This window comes from Papilio machaon, chromosome 17 (genome assembly GCF_912999745.1).
Source record: "Papilio machaon chromosome 17, ilPapMach1.1, whole genome shotgun sequence".
Taxonomy (NCBI): Eukaryota; Metazoa; Arthropoda; class Insecta; order Lepidoptera; family Papilionidae; genus Papilio; species Papilio machaon.
In genome coordinates, this window is record NC_060002.1 from 3,079,418 (window position 1) to 3,107,410 (window position 27,993).

The 27,993-nt window shown below is 33.5% G+C and overlaps 8 protein-coding genes across 9 annotated transcripts; 6 read left to right on the forward strand and 2 right to left on the reverse strand.

The window, feature by feature from the left end:
* The first annotated feature begins 13 nt into the window (after nt 1-13).
* On the forward strand, nt 14-2,685 carry LOC106721622 (26S proteasome regulatory subunit 4). Its single transcript, XM_045681755.1, has 9 exons — nt 14-120; nt 195-482; nt 572-742; nt 909-1,037; nt 1,263-1,448; nt 1,671-1,771; nt 1,853-1,949; nt 2,147-2,356; nt 2,444-2,685. Exons 1-9 carry the CDS (start codon nt 118-120, stop codon nt 2,576-2,578), a joined length of 1,320 nt encoding a protein of 439 aa, XP_045537711.1. The 5' UTR covers nt 14-117; the 3' UTR covers nt 2,579-2,685.
* A 988-nt stretch (nt 2,686-3,673) lies between these two features.
* LOC106721475 (presenilin-1) lies at nt 3,674-8,265 on the forward strand. Of its 2 annotated transcripts, none has more exons than XM_045681831.1 (9): nt 3,674-4,009; nt 4,596-4,816; nt 5,235-5,444; nt 5,807-6,027; nt 6,198-6,296; nt 6,378-6,485; nt 7,269-7,505; nt 7,667-7,779; nt 8,029-8,265. In XM_045681831.1, the coding sequence occupies exons 1-9, from the start codon at nt 3,857-3,859 to the stop codon at nt 8,182-8,184; spliced, it is 1,518 nt and encodes a 505-aa protein (XP_045537787.1). In that variant the 5' UTR covers nt 3,674-3,856; the 3' UTR covers nt 8,185-8,265. The 2 variants fall into 2 exon arrangements, with proteins under 2 accessions (XP_045537787.1, XP_045537788.1); XM_045681832.1 differs by having other exon boundaries at nt 6,378-6,449.
* Nucleotides 8,266-11,088: 2,823 nt separating this feature from the next.
* On the reverse strand, nt 11,089-16,645 carry LOC106721620. Its single transcript, XM_014516598.2, has 6 exons — nt 16,466-16,645; nt 16,191-16,399; nt 14,318-14,606; nt 13,832-14,025; nt 12,631-12,848; nt 11,089-12,551 (listed from the first exon to the last, which is right to left on the reverse strand). Exons 1-6 carry the CDS (start codon nt 16,585-16,587, stop codon nt 11,412-11,414), a joined length of 2,172 nt encoding a protein of 723 aa, XP_014372084.2. The 5' UTR covers nt 16,588-16,645; the 3' UTR covers nt 11,089-11,411.
* On the forward strand, nt 12,881-13,815 carry LOC106721621 (transmembrane emp24 domain-containing protein 1). Its single transcript, XM_014516599.2, has one exon. The coding sequence runs from the start codon at nt 13,050-13,052 to the stop codon at nt 13,764-13,766; it is 717 nt and encodes a 238-aa protein (XP_014372085.2). The 5' UTR covers nt 12,881-13,049; the 3' UTR covers nt 13,767-13,815.
* A 1,963-nt stretch (nt 16,646-18,608) lies between the features above and the next one.
* Nucleotides 18,609-20,269, forward strand: LOC106721568 (40S ribosomal protein S29). Its single transcript, XM_014516531.2, has 3 exons — nt 18,609-18,750; nt 18,836-18,935; nt 20,214-20,269. The coding sequence occupies exons 1-3, from the start codon at nt 18,689-18,691 to the stop codon at nt 20,220-20,222; spliced, it is 171 nt and encodes a 56-aa protein (XP_014372017.2). The 5' UTR covers nt 18,609-18,688; the 3' UTR covers nt 20,223-20,269.
* Nucleotides 20,270-20,833: 564 nt separating this feature from the next.
* Nucleotides 20,834-26,771, reverse strand: LOC106721667 (mucin-5AC). Its single transcript, XM_014516686.2, has 6 exons — nt 26,612-26,771; nt 24,922-25,190; nt 24,217-24,393; nt 23,778-23,966; nt 21,001-21,179; nt 20,834-20,886 (listed from the first exon to the last, which is right to left on the reverse strand). Exons 1-6 carry the CDS (start codon nt 26,677-26,679, stop codon nt 20,875-20,877), a joined length of 894 nt encoding a protein of 297 aa, XP_014372172.2. The 5' UTR covers nt 26,680-26,771; the 3' UTR covers nt 20,834-20,874.
* Nucleotides 21,655-23,771, forward strand: LOC106721668. The gene is made up of 2 exons (XM_014516687.2): nt 21,655-22,369; nt 23,003-23,771. Exons 1-2 carry the CDS (start codon nt 22,005-22,007, stop codon nt 23,610-23,612), a joined length of 975 nt encoding a protein of 324 aa, XP_014372173.2. The 5' UTR covers nt 21,655-22,004; the 3' UTR covers nt 23,613-23,771.
* A 254-nt stretch (nt 26,772-27,025) lies between the features above and the next one.
* On the forward strand, nt 27,026-27,900 carry LOC106721670 (NADH dehydrogenase [ubiquinone] 1 alpha subcomplex subunit 8-like). Its single transcript, XM_045681833.1, has one exon. It carries the CDS (start codon nt 27,279-27,281, stop codon nt 27,816-27,818), a length of 540 nt encoding a protein of 179 aa, XP_045537789.1. The 5' UTR covers nt 27,026-27,278; the 3' UTR covers nt 27,819-27,900.
* The last annotated feature ends 93 nt before the right edge of the window (nt 27,901-27,993 follow it).

Genomic DNA, 27,993 nt, shown 5'->3' on the forward strand with positions numbered 1-27,993 from the left:
CATCACTATTATTAAAAAGTTAAAATTTTCGCTTTGTAATCAGATGCTGCCGTGACTGTTTCAATTTTTCTATTGTAGTTAAAAAAAAATAAGTCTGAGGCCCTAAAACACAAAAATATGGTAAAATTTGGATAAAGAAAATACTATACAGCATAATTACATCGATGTTTACGCCTGTTTTTGTGTTATTGTAGGGTCAAAATCAATCGGGTGGTGGAAGTGGCGGAGACAAGAAAGATGACAAGGATAAGAAGAAGAAATATGAACCTCCAATTCCTACAAGAGTGGGCAAAAAGAAGCGCAAAGCTAAGGGACCCGATGCAGCTCTGAAACTGCCCCAAGTCACGCCTCATACAAAATGCAGATTGAAGTTATTGAAATTGGAACGAATCAAAGATTATCTTTTGATGGAAGAAGAATTTATTCGTAACCAGGAAAGGTTGAAGCCGCAGGAGGAAAAAATTGAGGAAGAAAGGTCTAAGGTGCGCCCTTCTTATGTTATTCTACTGTTTGCTAAATGGCACAATACCAAAGGTTGTATTTTTTAAATATTCTTATTTTATACAAACAGGTTGATGACCTCAGAGGAACACCAATGTCTGTTGGTAACTTGGAGGAGATCATTGATGATAATCATGCAATTGTTTCCACATCAGTGGGTAGTGAACATTATGTCAGTATTCTTTCCTTTGTGGACAAAGACCAATTAGAGCCTGGATGCTCTGTGCTACTGAATCATAAGGTAGGTTTCTCATAAAAAAAATCCTTACACTTATAAGTAGTAAAATTTATTAAAAAAGAAGAAAACTCTAAAATTGCATTTTGTCAGGATTTGTAGCTTATTTTTTTGTTCTAACTTATTAATAAAATAATTGTTTAATGTGTCTTTAATTAAATATTTTATTAAGGTTCATGCTGTTGTGGGTGTATTGGGTGATGACACAGATCCAATGGTATCTGTGATGAAATTAGAAAAGGCACCACAAGAGACATATGCTGATATTGGTGGATTGGATACACAGATCCAGGAAATCAAGGTATATTACTTTGCATTTACCTCTACTGTAATTGGTGGAGTAATTAATTCTTTCTTTTGATGATTTAAGGAGTATTTATAAATTATTAATTTTTCTCTCTATGTTTAAAACGGTACTTAATGGTATCCCTGATTAAAAACTAGAATTATATTTTTAAAAATAAATGTACAAGGAAATTTCTTTATCTAGATCTATTACTTAGGAATATCCTCTTACCTTTTGCAGGAATCTGTTGAGCTTCCTCTAACACATCCTGAGTATTATGAAGAGATGGGTATCAAGCCGCCAAAAGGTGTCATTCTCTATGGTCCTCCAGGAACGGGAAAAACACTTTTGGCAAAGGCAGTGGCTAATCAAACATCTGCTACTTTTCTACGAGTTGTTGGTTCTGAGCTCATACAAAAGTACTTGGTAATTATTTATATTTTGTTATTTCCTGCTTACTTTGAGGATCTGTTTTATATTTCCATTGTTCAAGTTAGTTCATATTGAAAAATGGATTAAATTGAGAATTTTGTCGGGTTATTTTTTTGCTTGATTTTTTATTTTATTTTACTGTTTATTTTACAGTTTAATAATAATTATAATATTACAAGACTATTTTATTTTAGTTTTATGTTCTGATTTAAACAGGGTGATGGTCCCAAATTAGTTCGCGAGTTATTCAGAGTTGCAGAAGAACATGCACCGTCAATTGTCTTCATTGACGAAATTGATGCAGTTGGCACAAAACGGTATGGTTTATACAATTTTTAACATTTTGTTCCTTTGTGTAAATTCTCTGTTTTGAGTAAAATTAATTTTATTATTTACAGTTACGATTCTAACTCGGGTGGTGAAAGAGAAATTCAGAGAACTATGTTGGAATTATTGAATCAGCTGGATGGTTTTGATTCTCGTGGGGATGTCAAGGTAAGCATATATCCAAGGGTCGGCAATATGTTTTTGCTTATAGAGGTTTCTGTCTAAGCCGGGTATCTTGCTAACGGAGGCTGTCCTTCATTACCGGACAATGACTCTCCCTTATAGAAGTTTCTCGCTTATCCAGGTTTGACTTTATTTCATTTATGACCTTCTTGATTTTTATATGCTATAATATTTTTATATAGGTCATAATGGCTACAAACCGAATAGAAACTCTTGATCCAGCTTTAATCAGACCTGGACGTATTGACCGCAAGATCGAATTCCCACTGCCTGATGAAAAGACTAAGAGAAGAATCTTCACTATACATACATCAAGGATGACTTTAGCCGACGATGTCAATCTTTCTGAGTTAATTATGTCCAAAGATGATCTCTCCGGAGCAGATATAAAGGTAACATTATTGTTTATATTAGCAACATTTGATATGGTAAAAGAGCAAGAATAAATTCCTTAATAATGTATTTATTGTTTACTTTAGGCGATATGCACGGAAGCTGGCTTAATGGCGCTTCGTGAGCGTCGTATGAAAGTCACCAATGAAGACTTTAAGAAATCTAAGGAGAGTGTATTGTACCGTAAGAAAGAAGGCACGCCGGAGGGACTCTACCTTTAATTTCAAAATTTAGAATCAACTTTTGCTCCTTAAAGCACCATTTCATCTTTGTATAAGGATGTTACAAATATTATAAAAAAACAATAAACGGAGAAAAATTTATAATCCACTACTGTTGTCTTATTTAATACACTTCCTCTAAGTAGCAATATATGTTAACATCAGTGGCAAAACAAGTACTAAATTTAATGAGGGCAAGTTGTCTTCTGTGAAGCCCTCTAGTGGGAAATGATCATTTAATTTTGATTTCATTTGTAATAGAGTTCGTAAACAGATAGGTAAACATGGAAAATAAGAAACATCATTATAAGGTTGTGACAAAAGGATTCAAAACAATGATTAGAATGACTGTAAGTGCTAATCTCTTAAAAAGTGCCCTTATTTCGTTAAATGTAAAAAGATATCGAAATTGACAATGCAGATATTTTGATAACCCAAACTATTAAACGTATTCAAAATATATCTGGTAGGTATCTGTATATGATATTGCATCGGTATATGAGAGAAAAATGTTTCCAGTGGTCCTTACCAACAATTCAGAACCTTAACATAAGATTTTTTAAATATTGTCTGTTTTTGGGTGCTATTTTTATAAACGACTTAACTGATTTGGGTATGGTTTTCATCAACTATTGTAGGTAGATTCACTTAACATTTAGAGTTAATTTATCTCAATTCGGTGCATAAACACAAACATTTTTGATTTCAGAGACTTTGATTCTCAATTTAATCCTAACTGTAAGGTACATTTCAATCATCCTATTAAATATATGTTACTTAAGTTCTTTATTTTATTAAAATCAAAACTCTCGTCGTTTTGATTTTAATAATAACGTGATGCCCTATGAAGTGTGAGACCATGAGCGATCGCCCACTTCGCCCACGTGTTGCTCCGCCTCTGTTAACATTAGCTATTTTTTTTTTTTTGTAAAATCGTTTGAATCTTGTAGAACCTGTGGGAACAAATAAAATTAACAGGCCGTTCCATTTTTTTAATATTCTGAGGCATTATATGCTGATGCGTCAGAAAATTGCGAATAAGCACTATTCTTAATCTGTCTGTCAGTAAGTTTAGTCTATGGTGTTATGTCGGATTTGATTGACGTTTTACGACGTTTAATAAAATAGTTTTTCATTCTGTGGTGGTAACGGTATTGTGAAGTGTATATTATTAACAAAAATTAGCAACAAAAGTGGTTTCACTTGAAATTGATAAATATTAATGACCTTCTTACAAAGGTTTTTCAACATAATGTCCAAGACTTTAATTTCACATTAATGAGTGACACTAGTAGTGATTCAGAGGCGTCAGCAACCGAGCATACAGCACTCATGGATGGCCATATAGCTGAAGCCCGTCCTGACAAGGAGATAGCTGAACGCATTGCAAGGAAAAGAAAAACCAAGTCTGAAAGCCAGCGAAACTATGGTGTAGGTGGTAATCTTTAAGACCATTTCCTACTTGTCAATGAATCACATTAGGCGCATTATTTGTTAAGAATGTACTGTTATGAATAACAAAAAATATTTGCAAATTAATATATTAGTTTAGTTGATATGAAAGACTAAAATGCAATCCCAGATGCTGTTTTTGTGTAATTTATTATTCAATAATCTAGTCATGGTAGTCAAAAATTACATAAATAATTTAGTTGACACGGAATTTCCTGCATTGACGGTATAATTCCCATAATAGTATGTTGCCATTGAATTATTTATCATTCAGGAGATATATATTAAGATAATGTTTAAATAGCAAACTATTTAAACGTTATCCTTATATGAAATGTGTGGGAGTGTGAAATTGTATTCAATTTATTACTTAGCTTTATAAATTATCATAAACTAATACACGATGGAATGAAAAAAGAGCAGCACACATGGGCCTGTTGCGAAAGGGTTAGACAGTATTCTGATGTGTTTGTAGTAGCCATCACTGTTCATGTATCAATATATTATTTTCTGTCGTGAAACCTATATTTAGAAAGTTGCTGTAAATGTGTATTATCCCTTTTAGAGTGTCGAGCCAAGGGAAGGGGGTGGGTCAGGTGACCATAGGAATCCGGGGCCAAGTACCAACAACCCTGGAGTGCAGGCTGAATCACAGGTTGAAGAGCTAGAGCTGAAGTATGGTGCTCGGCATGTCATCAAGCTGTTTGTACCTGTGACTCTCTGTATGCTTGTAGTAGTTGCAACTATATCCTCAATCAACTTCTATTCTGTCAAAGATGTTTACTTGTAAGTATAAGTCGTATTCTGTGATACTCATTTTTGCTAAATGGTTACTAAGGGTGCTCCTAAGTGTAGTTTATATAACAAATCAACACTAGTTTTGTATTTTATTATGTTTATAAAAAATAAGCTCTTAGACTAATAGACAAATTATAAAAATTTCTTCACATTTATAATGTTATATTGGCCATGTGTAACATATGTGTCATATTCTTTTATAGAGAACTACAACATTAAAAAACTTAATTATATGTTATAGTCTATATGTTCTACCAGATTGTGTTCTACATCTACACCAAACTTCATAGAGATCCATTTTGCCATTCAAAGATACCTAGTAACAAACATCCATCCAAACATTCATATTTATAATATTAGTAATGTCATAGAAGATCTTTTTAAATTAATAATAACTTGTTTTCAGAGCTTATACACCTTTTCATGAAGAGAGTCCTTATGCAGTGACAAAAGTATGGAATGCTCTTGCAAACTCAATGATTTTGCTCAGTGTGATAGCTCTTATGACTGTCTTGCTCATTGTTTTATATAAGAAGAGATGTTACAAGATCATACATGGCTGGCTTATCCTATCCTCTCTTATGTTGCTGTTTTTATTCTCATATTTGTACATGGAGTGAGTATTACATTACAATATATCTCTATTTTATCACATGCAGTGCCATTGAATCATCTGGTGAGTTCTTTTTATACAAAAACTAGCTTTTACCCGCGACTTCGTCCGCGCGGAATAAAAAAATAGAAAACGAGGTAAAAATTATCCTAAGTCCGTTTTCCTGGTTCTAAGCTACCTGCCCACCAATTTTCAGTCAAATCGATTCAGCCGTTTTTGAGTTATAAGTAGTGTAACTAACACGACTTTATTTTATATATATAGATTTGTAATGGCATAGAATGTATTAAGAACTGTAGCAAATCTTATATCTGTAGTTACAGATTAATATATTTTTTTTGTTTTAAATTGGTCTTTCATTACAGGGAGGCATTACGAGCTTATAATATACCAATGGATTTCATAACTTTAGCTTTCGTAATGTGGAATTTTGGAGTGATGGGTATGATAGTGATCCACTGGAAAGGTCCATTGAGGCTTCAACAAGCTTATCTTATATTTATAGCGGCTCTGATGGCTCTCGTATTTATCAAATACCTACCAGAGTGGACAACATGGGCCGTCCTAGCTGTTATTTCTATTTGGGGTAAGTTATTATGAATAAACGTTTATTGTTTATTTATTAGTTAACTTTTTCTATTTGACAGGGAAACATCCGAAGTTTACCATTCTTAGTATTAATTAAAAAGTGGCTTAATAATTTTTTCAATTAATAAGCAAATAATAAAATCTCGCCATTTTCATATATTGTTTCAGATTTAGTAGCCGTATTAACTCCGAAGGGACCATTAAGGATATTAGTTGAGACTGCTCAAGAAAGAAATGAACCAATATTTCCAGCACTTATTTATTCTTGTAAGTATATTTTACAGAAATAATAATATGAAATAAAAATAATTTTTCAGAAGTGTAATTCTCAATTAATATTTGTTTCAGCTACTGTGATGTACTGCCTAGCAGCGCCAGTGGGTTCAGGTGGAGCCGCGGGGGGCGCCACCAGCGAGCCAGGTGAGCAGCGCGAGCTGCGCCCCCTGCACCCGCACGGTCGGTGCTCACAATACTGCCCTCTATGTGTTTCTCACATGTTTGTCTATGGGCTCTCTGTATTGTCTAGTCCTCTACACATTGTCTAGGGCGACTCTATTGTCTTATGTCTCCTATACATTGTCCATGTATATGAAGTGTTGTTTTGTAAATTCTTCTTTGTGGGTTTTTGCTGTGAATTGTAGATTTCTACCGAAATGGTCTCTTCTCGTAATATCCAATAACTCTAAGCAGAAAATCGGACCTTGTAATTGTTTTGATACATCATTAATTTAATCTATGGTCAGTTAAACATATACCTGTATTTGTCCATTGCTATTTACATGTGTCTAGATATATTTTAACACCAGTGTTGCTCATTATACTCCTTTGTTGTCTCTTGTTTTTAATAGCTGATTGTATTCATTTAAGAAATTGGATGTTTTTAAGTTGTTTAACATTTTAATTTTGCCACTTAAGTTAGTTATCATCATCAGCTCACTATATATCCCTATTGAGGGGCTCGGAACCGACCCCTAATTTAGGTGGCTAGGCCATAGTCTTCACCATACAACGTCGGTTAAATACATATACATATGTAAATCGAAAATCACATTGGTACATGTCGGGATTCGAACCCAGGACCTGCAGATTGCAAGTCAAATGCTTAAACCCTGAGCCACCGACGCTCCCTTAAATCAGTAAATGACATAAAATTTTAATATTCTGTACCGTTAAAAAGCTGCTAGGAATAGGATTTTTAAACAATTATGTTACTATTGGTGAAGTGAATGTGTATTTTAGGATCTAGGATACGAAGCGGGGGTGCGAGCGGAGGCGGCGGCTCGAGCAGGTCTGGGGCGGAGGCGGAGGGGGAGGGGGAGGGCGGGTTCGACGAGACGTGGCGGGCGCGAAGTGCGGGGGGTGCGACGGGCGCAGGGGGTTCGCCGCGGCGGCTACGTGTCGACGGCACCGCGCCCGCGAACTACACCACGCGAGTGGAGCGACCTCGCCCACCGCCACCTGAAGTCGAAGACGAGAGTGAGTAAATCTTGATAAGATTAGAGATAAGATACTATAGAGTATTTTTTGGAAAAAAATTACTAAGCAAGTTTCTATCTTTACTTTTAAAATATTGACCGGATACTGCAATATCGTAATTTGAGTCTGAAGTTCAGCAATAAATGTGTGTTTTTTTTTAGAGGGTGTCAAACTCGGCCTGGGCGACTTCATCTTCTACAGTGTGCTGGTCGGCAAGGCGAGCTCGTACGGAGACTGGAACACTACTCTTGCCTGTTTTGTAGCTATACTTATTGTAAGTTATACTTTTTTTTAATCTGCATTATCAAGAAGTGTGTAAAAAAAAATCCATATTATCCATTCAAAGAAACATTACAAAGATAACTTACTGCTAATTGGTGTCAATCGAATTTTTTAATCGCTACGTTGTCATATACTATTTTAATTATAAAATATCTAACGATGAGGAAAATGTTAAAGGACGGTGACCTCCTGAAAAAATAGTAGTGACACTGAACTAGTCAATAGCTTTATTTATTTCCAGGGACTGTGCCTAACTTTACTTCTGCTGGCTATATTCAAGAAGGCTCTGCCAGCTCTGCCTATATCTATAACATTCGGACTGATCTTCTACTTCGCGACTCGCGGCGTAGTCAAGCCGTTCGCGGACGCGCTCGCCGCTGAACAAGTCTTCATTTAGCTACCGCCCATACATCATTAGGTAATTTAAATAATTAATCAAAAGTAGCTTTTGTAGATAAAAATTTGATACAAAAATAAAATACATTGAAACAAAGAACTGACAACCAATTTCACTTACAGTTGTAGTAATTTTAACTGCAGAACGCAGTTAAATGGTTGTTAATGAGATGCTTAGTGTAGAATAAGTATGATATATGTACACTAAAATATGGCTTAAACGCTAATAAAATAAATCTGAATGCGAAAAAGATCAAGCGACCAACTGAAATTGTCGAAATAGCAAAACGACCCCTCACCATTGACAACCACAATTACAAATGACGAAATATTTCTCCTTTCTGCGTTTCCCATCCTCCTCAAATCCACTTCCCTTTCCCATGCCTTATAAGAAAAGGGTGGAAAAGAAAAGAGGACTAAAATAAGGCCTCCGGGACGCACACTCATCAGACAAAACGTGGAATGACTTCCACTTGCCGCAGTCATTCGTGGTACAGATGTTGTTGGTAGCGTCCACAACTGTTAAAGCCTTATTATTAAAAGTATTATTTATATTAGGTCTAAAAAAATATGTTGTAATTTTTGTGTGAAAAAAAATCAGATTTTAAAATCTAGATAAAAAGTTAAAAAGTACAATGTAAACCCCTCTTTTCTATATATTAAGTGTTTATATTTTATTTAACAAACAATTTCTTGATCATTTTAATAGCATTTTTACTAACATTTTTTTTTATTTGATGTTAACATAATCTCTTACAATATAACTAACATTGCAAGTGAAATTGGTATACAGATTCCAAACTACTATCAAAAAAAATCTCTTAACTGATTTCAACAATGGTCTAGTTTCATAATGTAACAAAGTTTTTATGTAAAGAGCGCTTTCAACTGAACAGCTAATACATTGTTCTGTTATTACGAATTAATAAATTGTCCCACCATTTCGCTCGTTGGGTAAACAATAATTGGTCTTTTAAGGCATTTTATTAAGAACACATACATAAATCAATCGTGAAACACTATCGAAATTAGTTTTCTACGGTTGACGTTTATCGTGTTGACTATTAGTTCGCACTGCCGAAACAACTACATAAAAACAAGTTGAGATACAAGTTTCTGTCAGTGCATAGAACCAAGTAAAACGAATAATGGGGTAATATATTTTTAGAAATTGGTTTGAATTATGATAAAGTTGTGGGAATTCTTTATATAAGTCCTCTTTTTATTTTTTTATCAAAGGCTAATTTAATAATAATTTCCCTCTACATAAGTTGAAAGCTTTAGTATAATAAGTATGACATTCAAATAATGCAAAATAACCAGAGTAAAGTAGATATTATAATGTAGATATAGAGGTAATGTGAAATGTCGCAATAAATGAAGACATCCATAGAGTAATGTTTGATAGTGTACATAATGAAAATGTTATGTAGATAGATTGCTCTGGGTAATTATATTAAAAAATTACTACATACAAGGAATACAATTGGATGATTTAGTATTTGTTATATATTGATGTTATATCCAGTTTGTATCTAAAACAAAGTTAAATTAGTCCCTTATTTTTTTCATATTTAATTTTTGTCCACACATTAAGATAACAGCTATTTGAAACTACCCAAAATCTTTTTCTATATAAATAAAAATGAAAATTAATGTATGCAGAAAATGTCTATCACACTATTTGGTATTTTGCACGAGGTTATTTAATTCTGTAATAATTTGGAAACTAATGGTGGGTTTCTGAGATCATATTTTCAAAGACAACATTGTTATCTCTATTTTGTCAAAGATAATGAGAATGTTGACGATATGTTTAAAACAGGCCTCAGAAACCAGAATTTTTTATAATTTCAATGTCTTAAGTTACAGTTACAGTGTTAGCCTTTTATACGTCGGAAATTAAGGCGATATTTTGATTAATGTCCCTTTATTTGCAATTTAGATTGTTTTAGATACACATTGGACGTATTTTGTACACTTCAAAACTAATCGAAAATTATCTGTTTTGTAAAATAAAACGACAGAATGTAAATTAGCGTAAAAGTTCGGGTAACGCTAGATTTAAGTAGGTTTTTGCTAAAATTGTCGACATCTATCTGACAACAAACAAAAGGATTTATTAGGAAAAATTATAGAATAATTTGTTAGTTTTTTAGCTCAATTGCAATTTATCAAATAGCTATTTATTAATCACTGGAATATTTTATTTATATAGATACAAATAGATTTATTAAACCTAGCTTATTTACAATTTTGGTGTTACCTTCCTCATAATCATGCCTCTATTGATATGTTGACATTCCATACAATAATTTTAATTTAACACACAGAGTGGTACTCAGTTTTTTTTGCAACTAATGTGTTTAAATATATCCTTATATTTATTGAAGCAAGATTTTTTATTTTCCCTGCTAATATTGTTGTTTTTTTTTCATAATTATTAGACAAGTATCTTTTCCATCTTGTCAACAATGTTAGAACGTAAAAGGCTCCTTTATAAGATGTGCTTGTGAAGGTGTAATCTTTAATAATGTGGTTTTTGTCATTGTCTTTGAAAAAAAAACCAAAGATGACAATGTGTAAAAATAATAAAAAAAATAGGAAAAACGTGTTCATATAAATAAATTTATTTTTCAATACAAAAAAATGTTCAAAAATAATGTGCGTTATTTTTACGTTTACAAAATTAAACAAAATATAAAAAAAAACAACATAAGTTAAAAACTCGTCGAAAACGTATAAAAATATGAGATTTAAAACAATATGAGGAAGAACGATTGTAAAATGTATTTACATAGATCTTATTGCACTTTATATTGGTAACCTGTAAAATATAAATTAAATGTTGATGATCTCGTGTAAAAATAATGTTTTTTTTTTTTTTTTTCGAAAATTTGATAATTTAACCGACTTAATGTTCAGCCTCATTGTTTAATACTTGAATATTTTGTAGTTAAAATCTCTCCGAGATCCAACACAAATGTGAAAAAATCTTTCACATAATTTGTAAATTCTAACAAAGTTTCCAATTAACATTTTGTACTTAAATTTAGATATATTTTTAGGAATGCGATTTGGAATGATCTTATTGACGGAATTAATTATTCGTACATTTGTATTTTATAACTTTGTTGTATGTAATTTTAAAAAAAAACTTCCATAATGATTACTTTCTTAAAAATCCCATTATCACCTTAAATTAAGAAAAATTCCACAACCTTATTTTTAATTAGGATTAGGGATTTCTACGGGTCCATTCTTTTTTATTACTTTCAATGTCTCTTTTGCAGGCTGGACTCTATCGGACGGGATCTCTTCTTTGACTGGAATTTGATCTGGTACAGGTTTTTGGGGTTCAGTAGGAGTCTTAACTTTTGTTTTATCTGTTTTAGACTGTGATGGTTTTACCTCAGGTTTCTCGACTTTAGCTGCCTTGACTGGTTCTGGTTGCACAACATTTTGTTTAATATCTGATTCTTTTGATTTTTTACTTTGTGTCTCTTTGCCTTGCACCGGTTTTGGTTCTGATTTAGAATTAACAGTTTCTGTTCCTTTCTGAGGCACAGTCTGGTGTTTAGGTGCTGTACTTTTTGGATCTACAGGAACAGATTTGGTCTCTTTTTTACTTGATTCCGGTTCAACAGTTTTTGCCTTCGTTAAACTTTCTTGTTTAATGGGCTTACTTTCAGCTGGTTTAGATTTTGTTTCAGTTTCCTTCTTATTCGGTTTCGTTTCTACAGGTTTTGGTTTGTATTCTTCTTTAATGGGTTTTGTTTCAACTTTTTTAGGTTTTGTCTCTTCTTTAATAGGTTTGTTATCAACCGGCTTAGGGACACTTGCAGTTTCTTGTTTGATTGGTTTTGTTTCTACAGGCTTAGGTTTCACCACAGCTTCTTGTTTATTTGGTTTCACTTCAACTTTTTCAGTTTTACTTGATTCCTTTTTTATCTGTTGACTACCCACATTTGGTTGATTTGCTATTGGTTTTTGTACTGCAGGTTTAGGTACATCTGTCTTTTCAGCAAGTTTCACTTTTTCCGTTTCTGGTTTGTTAACATTTTTAGTTGTAGGTGCCGACTCAACTTTTGGCTGCGCTCTTTTTACTTCTGCATTATTGGTTGCCGCTGCACCTGTGCGACTCTTGGAAAAGGCATTCTTTAGAAGTGGTGGAACAGGAACTGATCCAATGTACGATGAATGTGGGCTTCCTATGTACAATTTATCATTATATACAATAGCATCACTAACTGTACCAATGCTTTTGTCTGTATTAAAATATGACGCAATTATTTCACCGTCCCAGTTTAATTGCAATATACCTGATGATTGTGGTAAAATACCAGATAAACTGGAGAAATGTCCAATCTGTAAAAAAAGTAAAACACGTTTTAGAAAACCGTTAACGAATTGCCTGTATTTAAATTTTGTCGATTACAGTACTAACCTTGTAAACTATTTCCTCTAATATGACGTGTGGATACTGCTCGTTGAGAAATTCGAAAGGTATCTCTATCATTCTAATAAGACGCGCTAAGAATTTCCTCGCCAACGGTGTGGCGGCTAGTGTCCGACTGAGGAGTGGATTTTCATCATCGTAAGCGACGTACAACGAAACAATAACACCGGAGCCATCGGGCAAAACTTTCAAATTATCTGGAATTCCTGGTGAGAAAATAAAAAAAATTTACTTATCTTTCAAACCAATTATACAAAACTATTATTTGATGACGAAAGGAACCAATGTTTGCTCATGTTTTAAAAGCCATGTTCATATTAAACCTCTAAGAACAATTGTGTAAACATTGAGTAATGTTATAGCAGTCCGATACTGAATATACTATTAGTATAACTACCTTCACCAATATGATAAATATGTATTATTTAACGTCTTGCATTATTATTTCTATTATATGCAAAAATGTGAATTCACAATATATTTACGAAACCGACATGAATTTTCGTGTGGATCCTGGATCGCGGACATGTTTCTTTGAACATGGTAAAGTTGGACAAATGATGGAGGTGCATTACGAAGTTTTAGATGGACAACATGGCGATTTGGATATTTCTTTCGATATATTAGATCCAAACGGTGTGAAGCTATTATCAGATTATAAAAGATCTCAGAATACGTTCATAATGGAATTGGAGCATGAGGGTGAATATGTATTTTGTTTGGACAATTCGTATAGTATTATGAATTCTAAACTCGTGTTTGTCGACGTGCTGATGGAGAATAAAGATATGGAAGAAGAGTCTACTGTTGTGGGTGAAGGTGAAGAGTTGGAGGAGATAATACAATGGATGGGTGTCGACGAGGCGGGTGTAACATATTATGTTGACGTATCGAACATAACGGAAACATTGATGCGTATTCTCAAGTCTGTGGGTCATGCGCGACATCAGTTGTACCGGTACGGCGCTATGAAGTCACGTGACAGCTACATCGCATTCGAAGACACCTTCATTGTGGACATGTGGTCAAGTTTTCAAATAACTTTTATGTTCATTGTTGGAATGTTACAGGTTTATATGATAAAGAAACTTTTTAAGAATCCATGTTATGTCAATAAACACTAATTTTTCATTACAATAAAAATAGACTTCATTATGTTATGTCCTGTGTTTTTTTACTCTTATCTCACCTGGTAAACCTGCTGCAAAGGTTTCAGTCTTTCCTTTCTTGGGTCCATTAATGTAATATTTAAGTAGCCTATAGCGATTCGACTCACTCACTAGTACAAATTGACTATCAGGTGATAAAACTACTCCATTGGGAAACCAGAGATCGTCAACGAGCACATTGCTTCTATTAGTTTTTGAATTGTAAAATGATAATCTGAAATAATACATATTAATAGTCGTTTTTACTATAAACAAAAACTGCTTCAGTTTAATTACAAGTCAAAACAATGTATCCAATTTATTCATTATAAGTCTGTGCTATCTACAACAAAGGTCACCTCAGTGCAACAGCACTTTATATTTTTATCCCCCTCTACTATTACCTATTAGATAGGATGTGCTACTGCAACCACATCATCTTACTACCAATGCATATAGGAAGGAGTTACTTAATATATTACATTACCCATTGTACTTTTACCTCCTTTTTATATATAAAATCTTACCTTCCAGATGGGTCAGATAGAGGTGTCATTGCACCATCTTTCAAGTCATAATCACTTGATGAATGTGTCCAATATATATTACCACTTTTGTCCAAAGCAATGTCATTAAATATTTTTGGATATCTGTCATCTATTGCCTCATTTGGTAAAACAAGTAGCTGTTTTTTATCATTCTTGAGATTCACTTTCCATATACCATAGTAGGCATCAGCTACATACAATATGTTATTTTTTTCATCTATTTCTAATCCAAGGGGACGGCCACAAATATGTTCTTGTGAAAGGCCAGCTAAAACAACAAATTTTTATAACCTTATCATGTAATAGTTTACTATCTATAATTCTGGCATACTATTGTTCAAGTTAAATTAATTAATAACTTTGGAATAAATTATGTTTTTTTGTTAATGAAATCTATTAACTGCTACTTTATCTTCAACTACACACATTATATGAGATTTTACATATAAATCAATTCAGTTTGACTACTTGAGAACTTTATATTGTAACTAGCTGTCGCCCGCGACTCCGTCCGCGCAGTATTTAATAAAACTAAGTAGCCTATGTGTTCTTCCATTCGGTTGAACCATTCTGGAGATATTTTTAACAAAAATCTATCCATACAACCTTTCACATCTTAGTATTATGCGAAATATAAATAAATGGATATAATAATATAATACTATAGATGGATAGATGGATGTTTGTTAGAAGTTGTCAGGAACAGCTCAACGGATCTTGATGAAATTTGGCACTTATGTAGAACATATTTTGGAAGGACACATAATCTACATATTAAATTTTATTTTAATCCCGCGCGGATAGTGTCGCGGGCTACAGCTAGTTTATATTATAAAGAAGGATTTGTATGAGAATGACATGGCCAAGTAACAACTATTCATATTTGGGCTTAATATCTACTTTAAGGTTATCAATAATACATATTTGTTATACAAATAACATGTTATCATTAACCTGTATTCAATATCAGTACTTGAATGTATGCAGTCTGACAATCCATGTACAATAACAAATTAATTCATGATGTATTTATATAAACTAATAGCTTTTGACTGTGATTTCATACACTAGGTATAAAAAATCTAGCAATATAGCTTTCTAATGGCAAAAGAATTTTTGGAATACGTCAGTAGATTTTAGTTTACTTGTTACACACAAACATACAAATCTTTCCACTATGTAACAATAGTATATATACATAGTTATCATCTAGACTAAATAAGCATCATAGTTTTACAGTAAATTTATAAGCAGTTTGAAGAATATAACCACACAATTTTTATTATAAAATTAAAAAGAATTTAGTCCCAATTTAAATATGTTAAAGTTAGGGGAATACTTTACAAAATCAAATCATGCTGTATTTTCATAAAATTGATCTTACACGATAGGAAAGGGTCTTATTCACATTATTTTTAATATTTTTTTTGAGGGTTTGAAGAGAAAATAACAGGTTAGGTCAAGAACATGTTGAATAACATTAAAATACTGAAAAGGTTAGTTTGGAATATTTTAAAATAAATTGAAATTAATCAACTCATAAAAATGTATATAAAAAAACGAAAACTTGTGTTCTGTATAATGGTAAATTGGACCATTTTCTATTTTAAAATGTGATTGTTATACAAAAAAGTAAGTGTGCTATCTACACACTTACTTTTTCTTACTGTTGCTAAGAAAAAGTGTGAAACAATTTTATTTTTTTCTTTGGAATAAATTGTGACCCCAATAAACTACAAAATGTAAAAGAAATCATTTCCTATGGTTATAAATTAGTGTTATAAAAATTCGTCATGATTCGGTAGTGTCTTACCAAAGTCATTAATGTAAAAATAATAAAAGATCTACTTACTGCAAGGCTGACCTATTTTCGTAACAAAAGTAATATGACCGCCAGGTGAAATTTTGACAACTTCACCGGTCGCAAGACCAGTGTAAAGTTCACCATTATAAATTAAAAATGATTCAGGTCCAATTAGTTTATTGGTAAATAATTTATCCGCATTGTTAAGCGCTGTATTAGGAGCTAAAACTCCGCTCCTAGGCTGAGTAGGTTCAAGCCTAAAATTTTAAAATTTATTACTTTCACATAACGGTAAATTGGAATAACTTTTTATGTCTACTTACTTTATAGCGGTGAACTTCGAGTACGGAGGCAAATTCGGAATAAGGAGGATAACAGATACAAACACAGCAAAATATATTAATATCTTCAAAATAAATTTTAAAAGACATACAAATAACCCCATTTTACTTCAATTTGCTGTTAAAAAAGGCAACAAAAAATGCGACACGTCCAAAAATGAATAAAAATCTCCCAAAACTTGGCAAGCGTCAAGTGAATGTCATGTTAAGCTCAACAGCCTCAGATGAAGAATTATATAGATATGACATGCGCGTTCACCCGTAAGGGACAGATAGAGAGTACTATAGACTATACCTATATATATGTAAAAGGATTGGGGTTACCAGTTATTTGTTTTGTCCCGAAAATGAATAATTACGATATAATTTAATATAGACCAATTTATATATTCCCAATTAAATTGTAATTAATAAACGTAATAAATAAAAAAAACAATGCGTAATTTTTGTTTATGTGACTAAGATTAAGTAAACAGATTTTTTTAGTAATACTTAGTCAGGTCATAAATTCTGTCACATGTTTAATATAAAATAATTGAAACAAGTTTATTCATTATGTGACCATTTATATACCAAATTGAACTTAACAAAACATAGATTCTTATGACACTAAAGTTTATTCAAAATGACATCCGTGATTTTGAATACAGGCCGTCAATCTGCTCGGCCAGTCGTCTATCACAGCACGAACGAGGTCCATGTCAATATCGGCGGCTGCCTTAATCAAGGATGTCTTGAGTGACTCCAAAAAAAGAATTTCCCGATACTTTTTTCCCGCGTACCGCTTCAACAAAGCGCGGCATCTCTTCAGTCTTAGGTCCATTAGACGAGCATTCAAACGATGTCCTATTTTTCTTCGATATGCACGAAGCCCTAAGTCTTCATAAAAAGCTACAAAAAACATACCAATATTATAGTCATATAATTTTAAATTACTCTGTATATCATTACAGTGAACACTACATGTAAAACTACTTAATATTAAACTATTTTGATTGTAATTTCTAAGAAACAAAATTTACATGGGACAAATTAAAAAGCATACTCTTTAAAATCAACGGGATAAGAAAGTATCAAATATTTAAAAACACAGCATATACCAGAATTAAAAACTCCTTTTGAAATCTGTTGAAAATAGTATAAAAAATGTGAATTGTTTCATTTATATACATTATACATACTATAATTTATTTCCCCTAAATTCAGGGTAATTTTTACAACAAGATGGTGGTATTATTTTTACGGGTAATAACCAACCAATTTGAAAAGAAGTTTAATATGGCCGCTTGTTTCCCAGATCTACAGTATATTATTTGACACAAATGACATCTGCGTTTGGGCGCATAATGTTCGAAAAATACTATTTTATTTTAGCTAATTTTACCCGTATTTTAACATATTAGTTATTACAAAGACTGTAAAAAACAACTAGTTTGTATTTTCTTCCTTATTTTGTATGAATACATGTGAATAAGTGCGTAGTTTCAGTACTTACGATTGAAAGGTTATGTTTTTCTCTTTTCGCTGACTACGGCTTTTACAACCAACAATACAGCAGTATACCATGTTTTATACACTTGATCTCACTAAAACTGTAATATCAAAATATTTTTGCACAATTACAGCCACTAAGTACTCACAATTTTCGAAAAATAGCACGAATGTCAAACTTTGTTAGGGACAACCTAGGTTGTTTGTAGGGGACAACCTTTGTTCCAAACAAACCCCAAACCCTGGTACGCAGAAAGGGACGGAAGATAGTTATCCCTGTCTTTGTCACGTCACAGGAATTGGGTATAACTGTATCTCTCTCACTCACGGTATTATTATTACCGTGTCATAGACTTGTCAACAGCTCAAGCATGCGTCATTTTAATGTCAAATAAGCGTCACATGAATGTACAGTTTAGAAATGGATTGTAAAAAAATATCGATATCTTGAATTCTTGGTCCACTTCTGTATTTAAAAAATCTACATAGTCCAGACTTATTATGAGATGCCCAATTTCATCAAAATATTAGTTAAATGTCCCTCCGTAGTTCCTTCTTCTCTTTTGTGCTCTGTGTAATGTACTCTTTGCCAAATTAATCAACTCTTAACAAACTGTCAAACGTAAACTTTACAGCATTTTCCTTTTTACTCTGTGAATCCGCCATTTTGGACGTGTTTTTCAGCGATTAATTTACGAAAATTTGATTTTCGTGATGGGTCACGCAAATATCTGGTATTCTCACCCCCGAAGATACGGGCAAGGATCCCGTTCATGGTACATATAGTTTTATAAATTGTCGTACATTATTTAACATTGTGGTTATCTTTGAACACGTGCTTCATAATAAAATTCTTTTCAGCCGAGCTTGTTCTAACCGACATGGACTTATCCGCAAGTATGGTTTGAACATTTGCAGACAATGCTTCAGAGAATACGCACATGACATTGGTTTCAAGAAGGTAATTAATATTTTACAAAACCTATTTTCTATACTTACAATGAAGTGGTCATACTTTAAATATTATTCTATCCCACAATATAGAAAACTATGTAGGCGCTTTTTATTTTTTTTAAATAATGTATTCCACTCTTGATGTCATTAGTTTTTATAATTTAGTTATTTAACGCAAGCAAGTTGCCAGACACAGTTGATTGGAAAGTATATTGTCCTTAGGAAATTTTAAACTTTTAAGGCCTGGTTTACATAAGGCCAGCTCAGTAAGCCAATCGTGTTGGAAGTCAGCGCTGTCATACAACTGGCATAATGTGGACACTCACTGAAGCCAAGAAGCCAGCCAGTTCGATAACTGGGATGGCATTCTACTTTTAAAGGCCAGTTCGGCCATTCCGCCGCAACTGGAATAACATAGGGGACCTGTCCTAAGCCAGTCCAGTGCTTACAGAACAATTGTATAGGAACCACTCAATGTTTATAAGGGAAATTTTATATGGATTGTGAATTGGGAGAAAAAGGTGGAGTGACAATGGGTCTTACATTTTGTTGTAATTCTTTATTGTTCAAAATATTATTAATATTATAATGATACAGTGATTTTTAATCTATCAGTTTTTATTGATTTTTGTGATTTTTTAAAAAACATGTATTCTGTTAAAACTGCGGCAGAATTAAAAATAAAGCTCTGAAGTCAGAATGCATCTACAGCTGGAAAAAATCTATATTCATAAAATGATAACCAAAAATGGCTATTGAGGATGTAAAATGGTTTTCATTTTAATTTTTTTATTTATTGTATTTTAATGCTTAAAGCTTGAAAGCCTATGATCTCAATTTTAATTTTAACAACAATCCTGGACCTAAATCCACTCACTTCGTCTTTAAATATTTCCTAGAAAACCCAGTAGTTTTTACAAATAAATACCTTAGACTGGACTGGCATAATGTAGAGAATTATATCAAAACTTTCCAGACCGACTTCTTTTGCTAGGCCGATGCTACTGGCTTACTGAATTGGTTAATGTAAACCAATTGTTAATGATTTATTCAATGTTGCTTTTCTATAGTATTGTAAACAGTTGTTTATAAAAGAAATATCAAGAGCAGGATAATGTTAAATGTATGTCATAAACTTGAGAGCCTTTTGGTTTTCAATAATTGTTAAATGGTTAGATTTAACTTCCTCAACTGTATGACTGGGCCTTCTCCCCTAACTATAAAAGTCTTTATTTTTAATTAATAATATCTAAAAATATAATTTTATTTTTTCATTTTGTTTCAGCTGGATTAATATGAAGATAACTTAGGTTAATAAACTAAAAAAATAATATTTGTGTTTTATTCCAATTATCAATTATTTATTCCAGTCAGATTGATTAATCATGACATCTCAAAAAGTTCCAAACTGCTGCTAATAAATTTATTTTTTTATGTCAAAGCTGATTAAAAATATCTTTACCTTATTGTTTTATAACAACAAAACTCAAGACTCCCTCTCAGCTTAGATGGTTAGGCAGATCTTATGGACTTTGACAATTTGATTTGGTGCAGTTCTGGGATATCATTCTTTCACATTCACATCTATAGATGATTTTACACACATTCAATTCACAACTTCACAGCTTTTACTGTACATGTGTTTTATTTTTTATTTGATTTTTCAGAGCTGAAAACTATTTTTTCAGTAAGCTTTGAAATTAACATAGCCACTAAGTATAAGTATAATATTTATTCTTTTTTATTACTACACATCATAATGTGAAGCGTAGAATGTAGATACACTAAAGAATGTTATATTTTATTTAATATGCTTAAAGTATTTAAGGAATAAAAATATGTACAATAATTATATATACATTTATTTATTTCTAAAAATATAAAAGTATAAAACATAAATTACATTCTTACACATCCACTATTCACTTAGCTGGCATTTTGAATATTTACCCAAATCTCTGAAAAACAAAAATAACGTCTAAGTTAAAAAGGAATAGATAGCTTGTGAGTTACCAGTCGTAAAAGTTTACGTTAGCTAGTAACACAAGGCTTAAAATGGTTAAAAAAAATACCTGCGTGACACCAGCGAGTAGAGAGAAAAGGCTACGTTGCGGAGGACGACAGTGTTTTTTGCCACCTTCTGCACAACACAGGTTTGGGAAACAATCTACGCTCGAGCTGCAGCGTTGCGGGAACGGGTCGTGTTGCGGTGGCGCTGTACATTGTAAGTACTGTTCAAATGACCGCAAAGCTGGAAAATAAATAAATAATTACCTTATACAATTGTGTAATTTGATAATAACATCAAATTGACTTTTTGTAAATTTGGGATATTTATGAGATAATGTATATGAAATAAGGGCAGTGAATGTCAGTTATAAGTGTTTTACTATAAATATTACGCTATTTGATTAGTATTAGCGCAAACTTTGTTTACGGTTAAGGGTTGCTGGAATACGGTGTGGTTATTATCCCCCAGCGTCACTAAAACACTGTTGCCGATGCTACGGCAATTACCGTGTTGTACAGTTTTAAGGCCAACAAATTACAAAATCTACGGCATATGGCCGTAGCAGATTCTACTACTTTTCGAAAATCTACAAAATGAATTGTTCTTTTTTAGAATTTCGCTTTTAAAGTGTTAAGACTGTAAATACGATTTCGAAATCAGCCTGTAAATTACAAATAAGTCAAATAGTCATTGATAAGAATTTTTTGTACCGGGAATAAGAATTTGATCTAAAATTTAAAGCTTATAAAGTTGTGATTAAAAAGTAAAGAAGGACTATTATTTGCAAAAATTTCAATAATGTTAATAATCATTAAAAACGCTAAAACAGCGCCATTTGGCCAATGTTAAATTCCTTCCTTTTTTAAATAATGCTACGGGTGATCATCCATACAAACAGTTTTTCAACACAATGTACACGGCCAGGGTAAAATATTCATTGGCAACACTGTTATGACATATGCGATCACAGCTAACAGCTGACCACAACAACGCGTTCACGCTTCGCTTTATTTGTTGTGTTAAAAAACTTTACTAAATCGTCTAAGTTTTATATGTGTTACGGCAATGAGTGATAATAGTGAGATTTGTGTATTTTGTAGAGATCAAACATTTGATAAAGTTATTAAATTTACGGCGGAAACAATAAAAAAATGTAAGACTGTTCTGGAGTATCGTCAAAACAAAATGATTAAAAGGAAATCACGCACTTCCTATAATAAAGTAGAAATTCCAGACGAAACTTCATTTAAAGACGGTTATCATGCGCAGTGTTACAAATTATTTACAGCGATTAAAATACCACCTGATTTCCAGAAGCCACAAAAAAGTGAAGCAGAATGTGATAATGCGCTCCAAGTTTCTGGAGATTCCAAGATCTATTTTTCTGATAGTTCCTCAACAACTCAGGTTGCTGGTACTATAAGAGACGAGTAAGTACTAATATTTCTAATAATACACTAAACAGACTATCAAAAAGGCTTTAACATAGTAAATTAAATCAATTTATATATATACACATACACATTTTAAATATATATTAGTTAAATTGAAATTTCTGTATGCAGTATCGAGAAATAAATCATATTTCGTACACATGCTATATTTAAATTGCTGATGATGAACAACCTATTTTTAAAATTTTTATCTGTCTGTACACAATCCCACATTTGTTCTGGGTAATCAACCGAATGGCTGGAACAACTTTGACGGGAAGATAGCTGATGCATGCAGGCATATTATAGGCTACCTTTTTTAAATTCTAAGTTATGGGTGACCGCTGGTTAATTAAATATTGCATTAACAGATTTTTTATTTCTTACAATGCATTCTCTTATTTAATTATTACTATACTTTTTCAGTTTTTAACATCAATAAAGTAAAATAAAAATAGTGATGATTAAAAAATAAAAGACGTGTATGGAATTACTTTTCTTAGTTATTGTTTTTTAGTATTTAGTTAAAATGATGTTATTTTTTATTTCTTAATTTTTATGAAACACTAAAGAAAACTGTTTTAAGGTATAATTTTAATGTCAAATTATTAATAAGTAAAATATTTTCAGACCAGGAGTATCAAATGAGTCTGAGCATGAATTTGAGGATTCTGGTGATCAGTTTTGTGCAGTTGACCCCTTATGTGATGAGGTTTTACCACCAGTAAAATGCTTCATTTGTGAAAGAGCACGTAAACGACATCGTGGCCGTGAAGTTCCATTGGCAGTCAATAGATTTCGAACTATTGATCTAATAAAAAGTGCAGCTACTGAACATTGTGACATAGTAATGTTGAAAAAACTCAGTTCCTTTTCTAAACATTATGATATTCCTTATCACAAATGTTGTAAAGATCAATATTTACGAACCATTTCAAAAGGAGATGAGAGTGATTTTCTTAAAAAGAGGAAGGCATCAAACACAGCTTATGTCATGCTTTGTCAAATTTTGGAGGAATATTGTGTTGAAAACAATGAAGGAATTTTGTTTGATGCTGTCAAGAAAGAATACCACAATTTACTCATCGAACAATGCAAGCTATTATCTGATTCTATTAACAGCAGTTCATTTTCAGATCGTTACTTAGAAAGAAAGATAATGGATACATTTAAAAAAAAGATAAAGATTATCTGTAAAGGAAATCAAAAGTTTCTTGTTCCATTTTCGGCCCTACAATGATTTATACAAAAAATAACGTTATTTTTTACACGTACACAAGTACACTTTCAATTATACCATGCCCCTTACGCAGCAGACTGCAGGTTACTCGCTTTATTTAAACAGTAATCAGTTATAACGAAATTGCCTGAAGATTGGTCTGCTAAAGCCTCTTGGGCTCCTTACGTGCATCAATGGCGTTGGCGACGGGCACGAGGTCGAGTCGGGCGCGCGCCGTGCGACAGTACGAGCGGGTGCCGTCGGGGCAGCAGACACGCGGCCAGCAGTCCGCGTCAGACTTGCACGACTGCACCTCGAAGAGCAACTCGCCCAGTGGCGCCGCCGGACACTCGCGAGGTATTACGCCAAGTAAAGCTGGAATTTATAAATAAAGAAATAGAAAGAGATTTGTCCATTTTCAAGGTCGTTAACTAATTAAGCTCAAAATGGGAGGTTTAGGCCGGTCATACGACCTAAACTTTTCAAGCAAATTTTTCTATAATTTGATAACATTAAGGTTTTAGACTACATGTGTGGTGAACATTTAATTGATCTAGAGACTGGCTAACAGCTTGCTATATCGAGAGTTGCGACGTCTATTATTAAGCAATATTATTATACGTACGTTGATGGCTTTGCTGCACAGTGGGCCGTGGAGCCGGGTCTCCCTTGACGCATCGTCCCTGACAGCACACCTGGTCAGCCCCACTGCTTGCTCTACACTGGGAGTTGGTCTCGCAGGGAATTGGGAATAAAACCACGGGCGCCGCCTTCTTAGGACACACAAACTTTTGGGTTTTGCCTGCATTTTGGAGTAAAAAATCGAATTAAAAATGATCATTGGATTTTAATTCGGTGGAGTAATTACTTTGGATTGCTGTTGGATATATTTGCCATAAGATAAGCTTTTGTGCTTATTCCCTCGCGGGTGCAGTCTAAGTATCGTGCCAGCGCGTTTAACGTGAACAAGCGATTTTAAACTGGTGTTTTCGGAAAGTTCGTAAAGTTTTCCTAGGTAGAAAAAACTGTATAACAGACAACTTTTCCCAGGGTTTATTATTTTATGAACATTTGTAGATTTCAAAAACTTAAACTAGTTCAATGTGTCAACGAATAGTTGGGTAGTTGAAAATTGCAATTAAATTTAACATTAACTATTCCTGCTAGCAAACATTTAACAATATAAAATGTGAAATTTTGCTCCGTGTCTCTTAACACTATATAACAGCGTTGTTTCACTCACTAAGCAAGTAGGCAAAATAATAATAGCCTTGGATCTTCGTTACGTTACAACAAGAGTTGTATACAAAAGAAGAAACTACAAACTTACCGACTTTAGCGGGCGCAGCAGGCGCTGGAGTAGGTGGGTTCTGTATGGGCAGCAGCTGGAAGAACGGTCTGGGCGGTTCCGTGGTGGTTGTTGTGGTGGTGGTCGGCGCCGGTGTGGTCGTCGTAGTAGTGGAGCTGGTGGTGGTGGTACTCGGTGTTGTAGTGGTGGTCGTTGTGGTGGTGGTGGTCGTTGTGGTGCTAGTGGTGGTGCTGGTGCTACTTGTGCTGCTACTCAACTCGACTACACTACTGCTCGTCTCACCACTAGTTCTACAACATTCGGAAATGACTTCGAATGGCAAAAGAATAGTGCAATAGTGAATAGTTTGTGAAATGGTAGTATTGAATTGTGCTAGCTTAATGAACTTACTCAAATAAAAACTAACTGTGCCAAGATTATAATCTAATGAAACCTTTACAAAATAATGATTTTTTTCATCTGAGTATAATTAGTTTCGCTTGTGGTAATCAAATCATCACGTAATACGGTAATGATAATCTTTTTAAACATTCCAAGCAAAGAAACTATGAAGTTATAAGATCACTTATAGGTGTTCTTTATTGTGACAAAACTACATTCAAAATACCCACAAACAATAAAACGCGTATTTTCCATAAGTTAACTACGGAACTATTAGAAGCTATTTTTAATGTGGATTTTAACAAGATCCCTTAAGCCGTTCTGCAGATAACTTGAAACAAACATCCATCCATCTAAACTTTCGCATTTAGAATATTAAGATTACTTATTAAGGAGACATTACAGCCTAGATGTAAGAACAAAATAGTAGACTTCATAGGTTGGCAGATAATAAATATATTATGAAACTTTATTGCAAGATGATGGATTTGGCTTCACGGCACCGCTATTTGGCCGCTCACTTTTAGTACCATTGTATTTGCGTGCGTACGTACAATAAAAATTGTAATTTGTATCTAATTTAATAATTTTTTTACACTTATTTGAATTTACAAATTCATGAGTTTACAAAACTAACAAATGTAATTTTCTACGTTCGTATGTTACTATAAAACTGGACAATATTTATATGTAACTGCGTACTGTACTTAGTTTATTCTAAAACAAGTTATTTTTTTGTTATAACTAATATTACATTATTAATTTCTTAGAATGGTTACGAAATACAACATTTTTTGTTGTAAACAAGCTTTTACCCGCGACTCCGTCCGCGCGGAATAAAAAAAATAGAAAACGGGATAAAAATTAAATCTTATGTCCGTTTCCTGGTTCTAAGCTACCTGCCCACCAATTTTCAGTCAAATCGATTCAGCCGTTCTTGAGCTATAAATAGTGTAACTAACACGACTTTCTTTTATATATATAGATGAATTTATTTTCTACGAATTTCATTTAATATGTAAAATCAACGAGGCAAATTGGTAGAAGAAATACTATTTATTATTTGAAACGGTACCCGTAACGTAGCAATTTTAAGCTGAAATAAATTAGCTTCGGTTGGAAAGATGGAAATTATCGAAGTTGTGAAAGCAGTAAAGCAATAGATGAGGATAGCAAAAGAGCAATCTTGTTAACAAAAGAAATCTATAAGAACCGCGAGGAATACCTACAAAATAAAATGTGAGATGATAACAATGAGGAAAAATTGTGAATTCTTGAAGCATCTAATCTAATACCCATCTAATAATGTGATCTCGTAGAACTGACTTACCGAACAGCGGCTGCTCTGTTCACGCCTTTTGTACAGAAGCCTTTGCAGCAGAGGTGCTGGGCACCCATCACGCCGCAATCGCCGTGCTTGCGGCACGGCAGCGGGAATAAGTCCAACCAGCCGCTACTTGTCCGCACAGCCGGACACGATAACGACTGACTCGCACCTGAAAAGAACGGTTAATGAATTGATGACGACGAGATTTAAAGAAAACTGGAACAGGGAAACATTGGCGGCGACAAGACATTAACTTTGTTAAAAACCGCGTCGTGGTCGAAGATAGGGGTGGAAACGGGTGGTTTAATGAGGGTCGCATTTCAGGGCGGGATATCTATGGTGTACTTAAATTTTGCATATTTTTCCATGAGGTTCGCTTTGTTGATTGTTATAGAGTCTGAATAAGAAAATTTAATTATTTAACAAGTTCCCTAGATTAATACTTATTAACTACTTATATATATATACATATATACAAGATACGCTGACCTGTATAATCCACAATCTATAGAGGTCAATGAGGTGAAGGGATTGCTGGTCTATTTTATTTTATTTCTGTTGACATAAGTAAAAGAAACTATAATATTGACGTTGACGTTTGAATACAATTTTTTTACAAACGTTACAAATTATTTTCAGTCGACGCTTAATTTAATTAAATAAGTCAGTAATGGTGGTGACAAAAAATGTGAAGCTACCGGAGTGCAACGAGCTGATGGTGCCCGAGGTGGACCTGACGACTTCGACATTGATGAGCGCAGGGGCGCACCTCGGCAAAGACTGTGAGGCCGTAAACAATGAGTTCATGCTGTGCCGTTACGAGCTCAACGATCCCCGCGCCTGCCTCGACCTCGGCAGGAAAGTCACCGCCTGCACACTCAACTTCTTCAGGAAAGTGAAGAAGAATTGCTTAGAAGAGTTCAAGCAGTACTCCAACTGCGTAGACAAGAGTTCCGGAAATTACTCGCTGAGATATTGTCGCAAAACTCAAGCCGTGTTCGATGAATGCATGTTAAAAAAGTTGAAGATTGAGAGACCGGATTTTGGTTACTTTACTAGAGCTCGCGTGCACTGTAGCCCAAGCCCGGCGCCCGCTGCTCCGCCCTGCCCCTGCCATAAAAAGTATCCCGACGCAACACCCTCCCTGCCGGACTCCAGGCCACGCCCACCGGCTAGGTTCACTAGTCGCTACTACCATGTCACTGAATGAACATGATAATAAAGTCTATTAATTCATTTAATAATATCTATTTTTAATAGTGCGAGAAAAGCAGGTACTTGGGCTTTTATGATTCAGTGCGAAGTATTCTTTTGTACCGTAAGTATATTACATCTATAAATTGCAAGTAAATATCTCTATTTAATATATTAATATCTCTATTTCC

Excerpts from the sequence above, each read along its gene's own strand:
- LOC106721622 (XM_045681755.1), top strand. Across the intron at positions 1,449-1,670 it reads AGCTCATACAAAAGTACTTG|GGTGATGGTCCCAAATTAGT; the intron begins GTAATTATTTAT and ends TGATTTAAACAG. Across the intron at positions 2,357-2,443 it reads TCTCCGGAGCAGATATAAAG|GCGATATGCACGGAAGCTGG; the intron begins GTAACATTATTG and ends TGTTTACTTTAG.
- LOC106721475 (XM_045681831.1), top strand. The coding sequence starts at position 3,857 with ATGAGTGACACTAGTAGTGATTCAGAGGCGTCAGCAACCGAGCATACA. Across the intron at positions 4,010-4,595 it reads AAAGCCAGCGAAACTATGGT|AGTGTCGAGCCAAGGGAAGG; the intron begins GTAGGTGGTAAT and ends TATCCCTTTTAG. Across the intron at positions 7,506-7,666 it reads ACCTGAAGTCGAAGACGAGA|AGGGTGTCAAACTCGGCCTG; the intron begins GTGAGTAAATCT and ends GTTTTTTTTTAG.
- LOC106721621 (XM_014516599.2), top strand. The coding sequence starts at position 13,050 with ATGATAAATATGTATTATTTAACGTCTTGCATTATTATTTCTATTATA.
- LOC106721620 (XM_014516598.2), bottom strand. The coding sequence starts at position 16,587 with ATGGGGTTATTTGTATGTCTTTTAAAATTTATTTTGAAGATATTAATA. Across the intron at positions 16,400-16,465 it reads TCGAAGTTCACCGCTATAAA|GCTTGAACCTACTCAGCCTA; the intron begins GTAAGTAGACAT and ends TTAAAATTTTAG. Across the intron at positions 12,552-12,630 it reads TAGAGGAAATAGTTTACAAG|ATTGGACATTTCTCCAGTTT; the intron begins GTTAGTACTGTA and ends CTTTTTTTACAG.
- LOC106721568 (XM_014516531.2), top strand. The coding sequence starts at position 18,689 with ATGGGTCACGCAAATATCTGGTATTCTCACCCCCGAAGATACGGGCAA. Across the intron at positions 18,751-18,835 it reads GGGCAAGGATCCCGTTCATG|CCGAGCTTGTTCTAACCGAC; the intron begins GTACATATAGTT and ends AATTCTTTTCAG.
- LOC106721668 (XM_014516687.2), top strand. The coding sequence starts at position 22,005 with ATGAGTGATAATAGTGAGATTTGTGTATTTTGTAGAGATCAAACATTT. Across the intron at positions 22,370-23,002 it reads GCTGGTACTATAAGAGACGA|ACCAGGAGTATCAAATGAGT; the intron begins GTAAGTACTAAT and ends AAATATTTTCAG.
- LOC106721667 (XM_014516686.2), bottom strand. The coding sequence starts at position 26,679 with ATGGGTGCCCAGCACCTCTGCTGCAAAGGCTTCTGTACAAAAGGCGTG. Across the intron at positions 25,191-26,611 it reads AACAGAGCAGCCGCTGTTCG|AACTAGTGGTGAGACGAGCA; the intron begins GTAAGTCAGTTC and ends CGAATGTTGTAG. Across the intron at positions 23,967-24,216 it reads TGTGCAGCAAAGCCATCAAC|CTTTACTTGGCGTAATACCT; the intron begins GTACGTATAATA and ends TATAAATTCCAG.
- LOC106721670 (XM_045681833.1), top strand. The coding sequence starts at position 27,279 with ATGGTGGTGACAAAAAATGTGAAGCTACCGGAGTGCAACGAGCTGATG.